The sequence below is a fragment of the Pongo pygmaeus genome, chromosome 2 (assembly GCF_028885625.2).
Source record: "Pongo pygmaeus isolate AG05252 chromosome 2, NHGRI_mPonPyg2-v2.0_pri, whole genome shotgun sequence".
Classification (NCBI taxonomy): domain Eukaryota; kingdom Metazoa; phylum Chordata; class Mammalia; order Primates; family Hominidae; genus Pongo; species Pongo pygmaeus.
This window is the reverse complement of record NC_085930.1, coordinates 68,233,888-68,248,921: the sequence shown is the minus strand read 5'-3', so window position 1 is coordinate 68,248,921 and position 15,034 is coordinate 68,233,888. Positions and strand designations below refer to the sequence as shown.

General features: G+C 51.9%; 1 protein-coding gene across 13 annotated transcripts in view; it reads left to right on the top strand.

Annotated features, from left to right (window-relative positions):
* MTMR14 (myotubularin related protein 14) overlaps nucleotides 1-15,034 on the top strand; it is a 53,263-nt gene extending 38,229 nt beyond the window's left edge. For 5 of the 13 annotated variants that reach the window (XM_054474148.2, XM_054474191.2, XM_054474192.2 and 2 more), the window contains 6 exons: nucleotides 663-733; nucleotides 1,537-1,595; nucleotides 1,794-1,932; nucleotides 2,827-3,006; nucleotides 10,563-10,718; nucleotides 14,435-15,034. In XM_054474148.2, the coding sequence (XP_054330123.1) occupies nucleotides 663-733; nucleotides 1,537-1,595; nucleotides 1,794-1,932; nucleotides 2,827-3,006; nucleotides 10,563-10,718; nucleotides 14,435-14,618 (789 nt within the window). In that variant the 3' untranslated portion in view covers nucleotides 14,619-15,034. The remainder of the gene's footprint in view (nucleotides 1-662; nucleotides 734-1,536; nucleotides 1,596-1,793; nucleotides 1,933-2,826; nucleotides 3,007-10,562; nucleotides 10,719-14,434) is intronic. The other 8 variants (XM_054474188.2, XM_054474196.2, XM_054474197.2 and 5 more) reach the window with 2 other exon arrangements.

The window sequence follows — 15,034 nt, the reverse complement described above, 5'->3', positions numbered from 1 at the left end:
TCTCTCCCTGGGAATCTTAGAAGAGGGGAGAGGGTACCATTTCACTTTATCCTTTTTAACCACTTGAGAACACACATGTTGAATTTGATGATGGTTTGAAAAATCACTGGCCTGGCCAGGCGTGGTGGCTCACACCTGTAATCCCAGCATTTTGGGAGGCCGAGGCGGGTGGGTCACGAGGTCAGGATATCGAGACCATCCTGGCTAACACGGTGAAACCCTGTCTCTCTAATAAAAATGCAAACAATGAACTGGGCGTGGTGGCGGGCACCTGTAGTCCCAGCTACTCGGGAGGCTGAGGCAGGAGAGTGGCATGAATCCAGGAGGCTGAGCTTGCAGTGAGCCAAGATCACACCATTGCACTCCAGCCTGGGTGACAGAGCGAGACTCCGTCTCAAATAAAAAAAAAAAATCGCTGGCTTACCCCTGGCAGTCCCAGGAAGGAAATCCCTTCCTGCCTTGCCCCAGCCCAAGTGCATCTGCCAGGCCCTTCCAAGGCCTCTGTACCACCCACACCATTTATGGACCAGAACCCCCACAGAGTCCCACAGCAGGGCCGCTCTCCAGCAGGAGCCTTGACGTGAGTGGCTGGCTGCCCTCCCCTGGAAGTTCTGCCGCCTTGGTTCTTCTCATTGTGCATTGCTCTTTGGTTTCTCCTTTAGATTTTCTTCTTCTGCTTCAATTTTTTGAAGCATATTACCTCCGAGGAGTTCTCTGCGCTGAAGACCCAGAGGTAAGTGGAGGCCTGCACGTGTCATGCTGGGCCAGGGCACTCTGAGAAGGGCTGCTCCCCGGGAGGCAGAGGCTGGCCACCTCATTCCCGCCCTGCCTCCCTGCTTGTTGGGCTTGTGCTCCCTTCTGCCTTCGCTCTGAGGCCAGGGTAGGGGTCTCTGCTGAAGGCCACTGGTGAAGAGGCTCTTCTGCAGGGAAGGCCATGTTGGGGTCAGCTTGGAGTCACACTAGCAGACAGGCTTTGGGACAGACGAGTGGTCTCTGATGACCAAGAGAACAGGTATGTTGCTGCAGAGAGAAGCCAGCCCAGGAGTAGGAGGACTCTTAACTCCCAGTGCGCCCAAGCTGACTCTTGTCCTCCATGGCCTACAGCAGAAAGTGTGGCTGAACACTGCAGCCCCCTACAAAAGGGCAGAAGGCTGCTTCCGGCCTGGGAAATGCAAGAGTCTTGGCTGGCAACTGCCTTAGGACTCCTGTAAGAGTTGGGGTCTAGCCTGAGTTGGTTTGCCTTCCTAATCTGAGCTACAAGCATGTTGGGCCAGACTTGAACGCTCAGGGCACAAGCTGATGAGGAGGATGCAGACCTTGCTGGCCTCAGAAATCTGCCCCTGTGTGTTGGACAGAGCCTTGCAGCGTGGGTCCCAGAAGTGGCCCTGGTGTCTTATAACACTCCCTAGGCTAGGACCCGTCTCCACAAGTTGCCAGTGAATTGAGCTGCTTTCCACGACAGGCAGGATTGGGAACAGGGGACACAATAAGACCCCAGATAGATCTGGAATTTACTGCTCCGGCTTCCGTTTTTAGGAGGAAGAGTTTGCCAGCCCGGGATGGAGGCTTCACTCTGGAAGACATCTGCATGCTGAGTGAGTCCTGGGCCCCAACAGACTTCCCTTCCTCCATGCATCTTCCCGAGTACAGATCATACAGATCAGGCAGGAACTGTTTGTGCTACGAGGTTTTTTTTTTTTTTTTTTTTCTTCCCAGTTATGTGGTATAGAAAAGGTGGGGGACCAGTAGTGGGAGAAGGTAACACGCTGACTGATGGCACTGGCTTCTTTTAGGACGAAAGGACCGTGGCAGCACCACCAGCCTTGGCAGCGACTTCTCCCTGGTCATGGAGAGTTCCCCAGGAGCCACTGGGAGCTTCACCTATGAGGCCGTGGAGCTGGTCCCAGCAGGAGCACCGACTCAGGCAGCTTGGTAAGGGGCCAGACTGGGACCAGGGTCACTCACAGCTGTGGCCCAGGGCCATCAGCACCAGGGAGCCAGGCTGGAGCCCCAGGAACAAAGGGGGCCCCCAACAGAAGAGCTGAGAGGATAGCTCCGTGCTCCTGCTGTCTTTACTGGGCCTCAGAAGCCAACCATCTGGTTGGTGTAGGGCACTGCCTGTGGTGGCCCAGGAACATAAAGGGCTAGGGCTCCCTGTGGGACAGAGAAGCAGCTGGGCAGGGTAGGGCAGGGGGCTGGGGAGGCTGGTATTGGAGGAGCTCCATTGTATCATTTGTCGGGGAGATAGGGAGCCATTTTGGAAAAAGAAAACCAAAAAGGTGGGTGTAAGATGATAGGGAATTGGGAACTTGAGGGTCAGCTCCTTTGAGAAATCTCATGAAATTGAGACCCTGATGACTTTCACCCTGGACATATGGCTCAAGATGTTGCATAACAAAGTCCTGAGTGGTGGCTCATATTTATAATCCCAGCACTTTGGGAGGCCAAGGCAGGAGGATCACTTGAGCCCAGGAGTTCGAGATCAGTCTGGGCAACATAATGAGACCCCGTCTTTTAGGGGAAAAAAAAAAAAAAAAAAGATTTTGCATAACATATGGAGGTGGGCAGTGACTGAAGAGTGAGGAATCATTTTCTAGCACATACTTCAAGACCAGTAGGCTGGTGTGATTTGGATGCCACAGGCCCTCCATAAAGACCCAGCCCTGCTGCCCATGGCCCTGAACTGGAGAGAGTGCTAATGTTTGCCCACTCTCATGTGATGTTTTCCCAGTGGAAGTAAAGCCTAGGCCTGAAATTCAGTAAGGGTGGGCAGAGGGCTTTGCCTGCAGTGGCCCCCGGCTCACAGCCCTGCTCCTTCCACTGCAGGAGGAAGAGCCACTCATCCTCTCCACAGAGTGTCCTCTGGAACCGGCCACAACCCTCAGAGGACCGCTTGCCTTCCCATCAGGGGCTGGCAGAAGCCAGGTCTTCCAGCTCCTCTTCCTCAAACCATTCTGATAACTTTTTCAGGATGGGTAGCAGTCCCCTGGAGGTCCCCAAACCCAGGTGAGGAGCTCCAAAGCCCTTGCTGTTGGAAGTGCCTAGCTTTACCCCTTAATAAGACTGGAGGGTCGGGGGCCAGCACCTGAGCTAGGGTTTCAAGATGGGGTTCCTAAGCTTGCAGGCCCAGTATTTGGAGGATGGGTTAGTGTTTGGTAATAAAGCAAGGGCTGATTTGTAGAGTGGTTTGAGACTTCTTCCTCGAACCCTAGCAGAATGTAGGGGAACCCAGAAGTGCCGTGGCTGTTATGTGATAGGTGGAGAATAGGGACTGCCTCCACTTGTTACCTTTGGCAAATCCCAACCTCCTAGGCGCACCTCCCATTGTGATTAAAGAGACAGATATAGATTCTGAGTCCCTTCTGGCTCTCACATCTCAAGTCTGAATTGGTGGGGCAGTGAGAACAGTGTTAGGGAGCTGAGCTACATGTGTGTGGCTGGGACAAACGATGGTGACTGCACACCTGGAAAGGGAGCAGCTCAGCCAGGATGGCCATGCCAGGGCCGTGGCTGAAGGGCGCTGCAGGAATGGTGCTTCCTGGGTGAGTTTAAAGCTGAGCACGGGCCAGAGGCTAGGATTGAGGGCTGGTCTGGCACTTGGGGAAAGCATTTCCTACCACTTTCATACTCCCATCGAAAGAATCCTGTGAATTGCTTTGCGTTCTAAAGTTTTGAGAATGTCTAGCCTTTCTGGAGTGAATAAAGCAGTGTGGGACTTCAGGCCCTTAGTGAATTCCAGGGAAAAAGGGGCATTTAGAAGACTGGGCATGAGCTTTGGCGTCCATCCCAGATTCAAGTCAAGCTCTGCCACATCATGTCCATGTGATTTTCAGACTCAGTTTAGTCCTTGGTAGTAATAGGTCTGTTAAGAAGAAAAACATTCTGAAACTTCTGGAACCTTCCTCCCATCACCTCTCTATGATTGTTCCCTCTGGGCAAAAACAGGCAATGAAGGAAGATGGGGAAGAATATCCTCTGCACGTAGGCAGAGCAGATAAGCGGGAGGTGAGTGGGCGTTGCAGACTGCACTGCCCACAGGGGCCCTGTGTGCTCACCCCTGGGTGAACTCTTCAGCTCAAAACACTGCCTGAGTGCTGGAGCTGAGCCTGTGAAACCACTGCCACACGCCGTCTGGCCCCATGGGAGGTGTGGTGGAAGTGGTGGGGCAGAGACGGGGCCAGACAGACAAGCCCATGTGCCGGTGCCCCGTCCCATCCTCTGTGTGCACGCCTGCTGCCGCACCACCCTTGTCTGCACCCAGCTGTCCTCAGGGCCACTCTGGGACTGCAGTGGCACTGTGTGACCCTCACTGTTCTAGGCTGTGGCTCTAGGTCATGGTTCCTGCCCCCTTTTCTGCCTGTCCAGCATTGCTGAACAATTAGGGAGGAAACCAGAAGGTTCCTCTTGTCCTCTGGGTCCTGCCTCAGTCTTAACTGCCCAGACTGCAGTGAGCTCCCAAGCTGAGGCAGCACCCCATCACCCGTTACCACACCCTAGCTCTCCATCTCCTGCCTGCCAAAAGATCCCACTTTCCAATCCTGTGATAGTGTTCCCCAGTCTCACAGGTGACTTTCTGCTTGCAGGGCGTGTCTCAGGCTCTTGTAGCCAGTTCAGGATGGCCACCAAGGCCCCCTTTTGGGAGGCTGAGGAGAATTGGGGTTGTCCTCCTGACCTCAGAGCCCTGCACACGGGGGCTTGGCCAAGCTTGGGATAGGATAGCTGGACCGAGATGGGTGCAAGGCTTTGAAAGGTGTGGGGTGGGCGGCTGTGAGGTGTTTGATCCTTCTGCTGGTCTGTTTGGGGGATGCCTGTCTGGAGCCAGGCTTCTTCTGACTTGGATGCCTATTGGTCAGAGGTTTTGAAAGTCTAGATTATTCAAATTTGGAGCATTCTAATTATGTATTTCCATTACCATTAAAATCAATTTAGTGTCTTATCTTAAAGTGCCTAAGGGATCCTGTCATTAGCTTCCCTGCCTCTTAGGTAACAATAGCCAATCAGGTCTTTAATGTGGTAGGAGAAGCTGTATGGAAAGAAACCTTTTAGTGAAGCTGTCTGTGACAGCCAAAATTCTCTTAATGTGAATTCTTTGGGTTTTTATACACTCCAAATTCTACAGGCATCTCTCTTTTAAAGCAGGATTCCCCTATGGAATGAATCTGTGAAGCTTTGTTCAAAGTAAATAGTAGGTATGAATCAGGTTGGGAAGAAAGTTCTGTGGGGTGCCAATTCTTACTAACCCCCAGCCCACAGCCCTTAATGGCAAGCCTGGTGGTTTTCAATCATTGTTAGCTGTTGCAGCAGCTTCTGATTAAGTTGCATTTCTGGACCATTGGTAAATCTCTCATCAGCAACAGGGTTGAGGGCTGATAACGGGCCAGGACCAATGCTCTGAGCTCACATGCCTCCCCCAGCTCTGGTTAGCAGGTCGCTCCACCTTGCATGGTCTTGGCCTCCGCTCTGGAGTCACACATCCTTTAGGATTAGGGGGGTTGCTAGCACAGCATTGTCCATGCCCAAGGAGGGATGGTGCCACCACTGAGCCCAGCTTGAAGCCAGGCTACCTGAAGAGCAGATGAAGTTTGCTGAGGGATGCCCAGCAGCCTGGTTGAATAGCTGAGTATCAACACAGGGACCAACCTCTGCTGCCCAGTTAGCTACTCTTCCCCCAGCCACCACCACCTGCTAACTAGTCTTTGAGCAACGAGCTCTGTCTTAGGCTGTCTGCTTGTGGGTGGGAGCAGGGTAAGTTTAGATTAGGTGACAGCCAGATGCCCTCAGAGTCCAGGATTCTATATCTTAGCTCAAGTATTAACTGTGTGTGACTTCATGACATGTCACTTGATGACTTTGGGTTTCCATTTTCTTATCTGTGTAATCAGAGGCTTAGGTAACTCCAAGGTCCTTCCTAGCTGTATACCTTCAAACCTTCTGTATCAGCCTTGTCAGATGTTTTCAAATGCAAGTAACAAAACACATTTCAAACTGGCTGAAACAATAAAGGAAACACATTTACAGTCAGCCCTCCATATCTGCAGTTTCCACATCCATGATCAGCCAACCAGATTGAAAACATTCAAGATAAGATAAACAATAGAAAGTAATACAGATATGAACATGCAGTATAACAACCATGTACAGAGCATTGACATTGTATCAGATAATCTAGAGATGATTTAAAGCATATGGGAGGATATGCATAGGTTATATGCAAATACAAGTGACTCTTGAACAATGCAGGGATTAGGGCTGTCCCCCAGCCATGCAGTTGAAATCTGTGTATAACTCTGACTCCCCAAAAACTACAGATAGCCTGCTGTTGACTAGAAGCCTTACCAATAACATAAAGTCAGTTAACACATATTTTGTATATCTATTATATACTGCATTCTTAGGTAAGCTAGAGAAAAAATGTTAAGAAAATCATAAGGAAGGGAAACTATATTTCCTGTGTGTTCAGTAGAAGTGGATCATAATAAAGGTCTTCATGCTGAGGAAAAAATGGAGGGAGGGGCTGTCTTGCTGTGTAGGGCAGCAGAGGCAGGAGATAATCTGCATATGAGTGGACCCATGCAGTTCATGCATGTGTTCAAGGATCAGCTGTGCTACTACATTTTATGTAAGGGACTTGAGCATGCAAGGACTTGGTATTGGTGGGGTGGTAAGTGAGTGGTGATCCTGGAACCAATCCCCTGCAGACAAAAAGGAGTAACAAGGAACAACTGTACATGGAAAAGCCTAGTGGAAAATCAGTCTTCAGGTGCAGCCTGATCAAGGTTCCAGCTCTGTTTCCCCGTGGTTTGTTCCTGTTGCCTCCTTCTGCATGTTAGCTTTGTTCTCTGGCCAGCTTCCCTAATGGTGGCAAAATGGCTGACAGCCCCTCCCAGGATGACACGCTGCTTCCTTTCTCACATCCAGGGGTCACATGGGAGCCTCTTTTTTCAGTTATAGGTAGAAGCTGTGTGCTTTACTCCTGTTGGAGGTTACGTGGTGGTCCATGAACCAATTTCTGAGTCGCCCACCCCTTATCAGGAAGAAAGATGAGTATATTATCAGCAAGGGCTTTGGTCAGACCTGGGTTTCAGTCGTAGCTTTGCAGTCCTAGCTGTCTGACTTGGAAAAATCACTTCCCTTCTGAGCTCAGTTATTTTATCCTGTTTTTAAAGGGGGAAAAATGATTCAGGCCCCTGTAAGTTTGGGTTAAAATGAAATAATGGGTTGGACATGGTGGCTCATGCCTGTAATCCAGCACTTTGGGAGGCCAAGGTCAGAGAATCGTTTGAACCCAGGAATTCAAGACTAGGCTGAGCACCATAGTGAGACCCTGCCAATACAAAAGATAGATTAGATAGATTGGATGGATGGATGGATGGATGGATGCATTGGGATGGACTGGGATGGATGGAGTAAATACTCATAGTAGATACCTTTTCACGAATGCTCAGTAAACTGTAGCTGTGGTTAAGGACTTGGCCTTATCAGTCATTTGTCTTGAGAGCCTGTAGGCTCTGTCATGGCACTAGGCAGCTGCGTAAAAGGCCAGGCCCCCATCCCGACCTGTGTATTCTTGCCTGGGTTGAGCCAGCTCGGTTTGTGTGAGTATTCTTGTACCCCCTTCCAGAAAGGACTAGCTAAAAGACACCTGCTCTGAGTTGGCCATCAGCAGGGCATCTGGGGAGTTGGGAGCTAGTAGGAACTGCAGCTCTGGGTGCTGTGAAGAGGGCCCTGAGCCACATCCAACTAAGGAAGTGAAATGTTGCTGAGCTCCCACCCTCCTAGACAGAGGTCTGAGCCGCTGGGATGTGGACAGGTGACCTCTGAAGTGTTGTCAGCTCCGCCACCATCCGGTTTGAGGGTTGCTTGGTCCCATGTTCTCTCCAGTCCTGTAGTGGGAGAGCAGAGGGGGTGGAGCTTGGACCCCTCTGTTTGCTGCTCAGGGCAAAAGACTTTGGGCTCTTGTTGAAGCTGGTTAAGTGACCTGTGTTCTTAGACTGACTGGAAGGCTTTTCCTCCCTTCTCAGTATGTGGGCACAGGTCCTTATTCCCGGTGACATGACGCACTGTAGGTGTCCCCGGCAGCCAGCTAATCCATGGTGGTATTTGTGAACACCTTCCTGCTTAGCGTGGCCCTTTGCTCTCAACCCCAGGAGCTGAATGGTCACTTTGTAGCCCTTCCTTTGACAAAGGCCTCACATGGGAAGACTCCTTTGTAGCCAGTGTGCTCACTCTTGAAAAATCCCAGAGTCTGCAGAAGATGGCTGCTTGCTGAGAGATGCTTCTGTCCCCTGGGATCACACACACTGCTGCTGTCTGTGCTGCCTAATCCATCCGACAGCTGCTGCAAGTGCAGTTCTTGGCCGGTGTTACCTGCTGAGACATGGGGGAAGTAAAGGGAAGTGACAAGCCCAGGGGACCTGGAATCCTTGAGGGGAGCCAGTCAGTAACTCCATCCCATTGGTCATGTTTCCCTTGCCAGTGTTACTCTTTGGCTCTTGGGGAGTGGTTTTGGGGCCTGAGAAACTTCCCCATGCTCCCAGCCCCAGCTGTGCCTCATCCTAGTCAGCATCCCTTCCATTCCCTCAACATTCTGGTTTTTAGCTGTTGTTTACCCACAAGCTGCTAAAACTAGAAAAGATTCTACCCTGCAGCTTGAACAATAGGTGAGATTTGTGGAGCTAGGATGCGCCTCGGGGCTGTGCCGGCTGAAGGCCTGGTGTGACCTGGAGGAGGCACAGGGCAGGCTGCTCCTGGGGAGCTGTCTCTTTGACTTACAGACTGCCTGAGCCCAAGTTTCTCCATCTAGAAACAAGGAAGCCCTGCTCTGTCAGGCCCTAGGGGCTTCCGTCAGGTGACAGACCATATCCCGTTCTCATCCCTAATGCTGCCATCACGTACCTTCTAGAGTTTAGCAGGAATGATGAATGTGACAAGTCTGTATGTTGTAGGGGGTTCCGATTTATGGCAGCCTTAACATAGAAAACCATCTGTTTTCCCTGGTCCCAAGGTGGTTCTGTTTCAGGACAAATGTGCAATCGTTCTTGGTTTTAAAAATCTCTTCTCAGCCGGGCGCAGTGGCTCACGCCTGTAATCCCAGCACTTTGGGAGGCCGAGGCAGGCGGATCACCAGAGATCAGGAGTTCAAGACCAGCCTGGCCGACATGGTGAAACCCTATCTCTACTAAAAATACACACAAAAAAATTAGCCAGGCATGGTGGCGGGCATCTGTAATCCCAGCTACTTGAGATTACAGTTGGGAGGCTGAGGAGGAGAATTGCTTGAACCCAGGAGGCAGAGGCTACAGTGAGCCGAGATCACGCCACTGCACTCCAGCCTGGGCGACAAGAGTGGGGAAAAACAAAAACAGAAACCTCTTCTCACACTCCCTAGCTGTGATACCTCAGGGAAGTGTCTTCACCCGTCTTACAGATGGGGATGGTTAAGGATTGCCAGAGTTGCAGTGCCTGGCCAGCTGCACTCCAGTGGCAGCTGCTTGGGGATAAGACTAGCACAGTGACCAGTCGGGCTGTCACCTCAGACTAGGAGCCCTTGACATCAGCCAGCTGGGGGACCCAAGGCCAGTGAACATTTTTCTCCACGCCCAATCCCTGCTCTTCATTCCTGTTTCTGGATCCCTACTGGAACACCTCCTGCTGTTCTTGGATGAAAGAATAAAGGGTCAAGCATCAAAGATGATGTCCTTCTGGGGACTGGGACCTGGGGTAGCAGGTGGAAGGGCCTTGTTTGATGTCTCCCTGTTGCCTCCCCCACCCACACTGGCTGGACTACTGCCCAGGACAGAAGAGGGGGGTTGGCTGTGAGTGGGAAGGAGGTGGAAGCAGTAGATTCCCAGCACAACTTTCTTCCTCCCACCCCCCAAACCTCCATCTGAAGAAGGCCTGATGAAACTGTCAGGCTGCCTGCCTGATTCATCCCTTCCCTCTGGGCATAGCCACCGAGTCTGCTGGGCTGATGCTTCTGAATACAAACTATGGCACCTGGAAGGCACTGCAGAGAAAGGGGAGACCTCAGGGCTCCCATTCCATCACTCTTCAGTCTAGGTCATACCCTCCACAATCCCCAAGAGGCCCGTACTGTCTGTTCTGATGGGACTCCTGGGTTCTGTGTTGCCCACCCTGCAAATCTGCATGCCAGCAAGCATGGGTGACCCGGCTGGCTGCTGGGTCACCTTCATTTGGGTGCTAGCCTTGCTGCCTTCATTTGGTGCTGTTGAGATTGTCCTTGCCGTGTTCACTCCCAGCGCAGGCATGCCCTGGCCCCAGGCTGTGGCTCCGATTCACTCTTACTGCCATGCTTTGTTCTCATTTTTTGCTTCCACAGTAAGTCTGCACAAAATAGTGTCCTCACAGCTGAGCTTACCTGGTGATCTATTCTTTTTTCTCGGTCACTACTTGTCCAGCTTTTTTTTTTTAGACTTTTGGAGACAGTGATTGACAACAGAACCTAGCAGCCAGGGCCACGCTAGTCCCCCAGCCCCCTCCAGAGCCTGTGTCAGGCATATGACTGACTGCATCCTCTCCCCTCTCTCTCCTCTCTGCCCCAGATCAGTGGACCATCCCCTGCCCGGATCCTCTCTCTCCACAGACTATGGCAGCTGGCAGATGGTAACGGGCTGTGGCAGTATTCAGGAACGGGCTGTCCTGCACACAGACTCCTCTCTCCCTTTCAGCTTCCCGGATGAGCTCCCTAACAGTTGTCTGTAAGTGTCTTGCTTGAGAAGGCAGGATGCTCCCCTGCCCCTGTGAAAAGCTGGTGAGCAGTCAGGAGTGCTGGGTAGGAATGAGGCAGAGGCTAGCACTCAGGAGCTGGCCTGGCCTCCTGCCCTCCCCTCTCTCAGCTGCTGGACCTGAGGTATGAAGGAGGCCTGTGGCTGGTCAGGAAGGGCACTGGTTTGTGTGTTCACTCTGCAGCCTCTTAAAACCCATCCACTGGTGTCTCAGGTGCACCCAAAGGGAAAGCTGCTGGACTGTAACTATAGAAGATTCTATTTCTGTATAAGCCTTTGCCTGACATGAGAATCGTTTGAAGGCAGAACAGTGGGATAGTGAAGGTAGGTGTATGGTGGAGGCCAGAGCCAGAGTGGTGCTGGGTTAGCCCGAAGCTTTGCTCCTGAGCAGAATCTAGAGTTACTTGCCGTCTCTACCCGCCTTGTCTTCTGTTTTTGCCTCTGGGCAGGAATAAGAATTGGATGGGGATTCTAGATTCCACACCTACAAAACCCTGAGTTTCCAGCCCTTAACAGTGTGTCCACCTGACTGGAGCAGCTGCCTCTGGGGAAACCAGCTGCCCCTGGCCTGTTCTGCCGCTTCATGGATGTCAGGCAGGAGAAAGCCTCTGGTGGCCGGGGGAGCAAGCCTTGCAAGCTCCTCAGCTGTGGTGCCTGAGGGCCTCTCAGCAAGCCTTCCATACCGTGGGCTGGATGAATGGCACATGCTGGGGCCTCACTGCCAGCACCGCAATCCAGCTCATCCCCCCACCCCTGTGGGCGGGTTGGAGGCAAGGTGCCTTGGGGAGTTGGGAAGGGAAAGGGGGCCCTGGATCCTAGCTGAGGGCAGTCAGGAGCCAGTCAGACCTTGAAATTCCAGGATGGCACAGGTCCTGGCCCTGCAGCTGTGAAGTCACCAAAGAGCTTCTGAGGTCACTGTGCCTGGCACAGCCTCCTCTGCAGCCAGCCCCTAGGCTAGAAACAAGATCTTAGATTTTTGAAGGCTTAAAAAAAAAAAAACTGCAGGCCGGGCGTGGTGGCTCACACCTGTAATCCCAGCACTTTGGGAGGCCGAGGTGGGTGGATCACCTAAGGTTGGGAATTCGAGACCAACCTGACCAAATGGAGAAACCCTGTCTCTACTAAAAATACAAAATTAGCTGGGCGAGGTGGTGCATGCCTATTAGTAATCCCAGCTACTCAGGAGGCTGAGGCAGGAGAATCGCTTGAACCTGGGAAGCGGAGGTTGCCGTGAGCCGAGATCGTGCCATTGCACTCCAGCCTGGGCAACAAGAGCGAAACCCCCTCTCAAAAAAAAAAAAAAAAAAATTGCACCTTTCTGTAGAGACTTCCTACTCCAGCCCCATTTGCCCAAGAGCCATCTCTGAAGGAAGCACAGATATCCCTGCTTGATAGCACCCCTCACTTACCTGGGGTTAGCCACTGAAACAGGCAACTCCAGCCCCAGATCACCCATCCTAGAACCTATAATTTAGGCCCCAGGCAGCACTCTGCTAGCCAACCCTTTAGTTCTGGGAGGTTCTCAGAGGAGGGCTGGATTCCGTATGATCTCAAGCCCTGCAAGACTGTGGGATGCGGTCAGAGTTGATTCCTGTGAAGCCATGCAGCATGTGGGTTCAGCACTTGGGCTTTGTTATCAGAAAAACTTAAGGCCAAATCCTAGCTGCTCTGTTCACCAGCTGTATCTTCAAGTGTCAGCCTTGCCTTTTCTGAGCCTGTTAGCTCATCTCTCAAGAAGGAATGGCACTGTAGTACCTCCCTTGCCTGGTGTGTGTCCTTAAATGGGTCACATAGCCTCTCCTGTTTTCTCGTCTCTCAGTAGGTGGTGGTCTCTGTTCCTTCCACCTCTCAGAAATGGGCAGCCGTGGCGGGGGGGTGGGGCAGGGCAGTGAGAATGCTCATGTATGGATCTTTGGATGTTCCCTGTGAGTGTAAACTATGGGTCTGTTTCTCCCTCGTATGCTATAAGGAGAAGCTAAGGCAAGCATGCATGGCCTTTGGCCTGTGTGAAATTAGAAAGTAAAAAGATCTCAGGCCATGCTTCTCCCCCAGTTGCCAGGAGAGACTTCAGGATTGTTGATGGTAGTACAGGAATCCAGTCTCAGTTCCATGTTCTTAGTGCTGCTGCAGGAGTGATTTGACTTTTCTTTGCCCCAGAGCCTACTGCTTCCATCTCTCATGTTTCATTCCCACCGATATGCTTTCCCTAGAGTCCTGTCTATCTCCCCCCATACTTACCTCAGGACTGTCATTTATCCTCAGACATCCCTCTGCTCCCACAAGCCCTGGGTACAAGTCATTGAGCCTTTGGGATTGGGTTCACTTCAGCTGCCTCTGACAGCTTTCCAGGGAGGGACTGTCCAGGGATTGGTTTCTTGGGGGCAGATTTGGAGCAAGATTAGTAGGCATGGCTGGTCTTAGTATTTAGGTGTATGGGAATGTGAGGGCTCTTCTCGTGCTCTTCTTGTGTAAGTCTGTGACCCCTAGAGAGGGCCTTCCAGGGACCCATTGGGGGAACACCATGTGAGTACCTGAACTTTGAGTCCAGAGTCCACGGGCCTCTTCTATTAAAGGCCCTTGGGGATGTCACACAGCCTCAATGTGGAGTCACGCTTTGATAAGCCTGAGTTGTGTGCACTTGTTTCCCTTCTTGACTTGTAATTTCAGGGTAAGGAAAGAAGAGGGGCTTTCATTCTTTTTTTTTTTTTTAGACACAGTCTCACTCTGTTGCCCAGGCTGGAGTGCAGTGGCTCAATCTGGCTCACTGTAACCTATGCCTCCCGGGATCAAGCGATTCTCCTGCCTTCAGCCTCCCAAGTAGCTGGGATTACAGGCACATGCCACCATGTCCAGTGAATTTTTATATTTTCAGTAGAGACAGGGTTTTGCTATGCTGGCCAAGCTAGTCTCGAACTCCTGACCTGCCTCAGCTTCCCAAAGTGCTGCAATTACAGGCGTTGAGCCACCACGCCCGGCCAAGGCTGAGGACTTTCAACAGCTGCAGCCTGCTGCCAGATTTCATGGGCCTCCTTACTGTTAGGTATAAGACTTCATGCCTCAGCTTGCTCTTCCTGAGGAGTGGAAGCAGAGAGCTACTGGGGCAAATTCCCTCCTGCTTAGCTACCCTCCTTCCCAGTGATCGAAAAGATAGTTATTTTCACAACAGGTCAGGTCAGGCCAGGCACAGTTGCTCACGCCTGTAATCCCAGTACTGTGGGAGGCCAAGGCAGGTGGATCAGTTGAGTCCAGGAGTTTGAGACCAGCCTGGGCAACAGGGTAAAACCTCATCATGGTGGCATGTGCCTGTAGTCCCAGCTACTTGAGGGGCTGAGGTGGGAGGATGGCTTGAGCCTGGGAAGTTGAGGCTACAGTGAGCGCTGATTGTGTCACTGCACTCCAGCCTGGGCAATAGAGTGAGACCTTGTCTCAAGAAAAAAAAAAGAAAGGTTAGTGTCCCAGTAAAAGCTCCTGCTCTAGGTGGGAACAGTAGCCTGAGGGCTTAGAGGAATGGTTTAAGGGAAAACAGGGCCAGATATTTGGGGCCTGAACCACAAGGATAGCATGGCCGTAGGACAGACACTGGCCTTGTACAGTCAGAAGCACAAGGACAGGTGGTATGGAGGGAGGATGAGGATACTGGGTCCTGTCCCAGGGTAATGTCTTTGTTCTTTCTCTTTCCCTCCCCATAGGCTTGCAGCCCTGAGTGATCGAGAGACTCGGCTGCAGGAGGTGCGCTCAGCCTTCTTGGCTGCGTACAGCAGCACAGTGGGGCTTCGGGCAGTAGCCCCCAGTCCTTCCGGTGCCATCGGGGGCCTGCTGGAGCAGTTTGCCCGTGGTGTCGGACTCCGGGGCATCAGCAGCAATGCCTTGTGAAGAAGCCAGCCCATGACAGTTTCCTGCTCCTCTCTCAGCTGAGCCCTTAGCAGAATCAAAGCCATGCCTGGCCGAAGGGGTACTTCCAGGTCAGGGGAAATTTCAGTCCCCCATCTCCATCATGTATATGGCAGCCCCAAAGCTGAGCAAGGCCAAAGACAGGGTTTTCTAACCCCCAGCCTCTTGACTGGTGACCACCACCCGTTCTTGTCACTGTCTCCCACCCACCCCATCTTTGCTGGGATTCCCATCAACTCAGAACTGTGTGGGGTTTCCCTGGGGCCTTGTGGAAGCGATGACTTCACAAAGACCCTACCTCTCAATTCTTGTTTCTGGGGAGGAGGGATCACCTGCACTGAGAATGAGGCAGTTTGACACGGATCACAAAATAAAATCAAAGTCTTTTTGAATAGCCA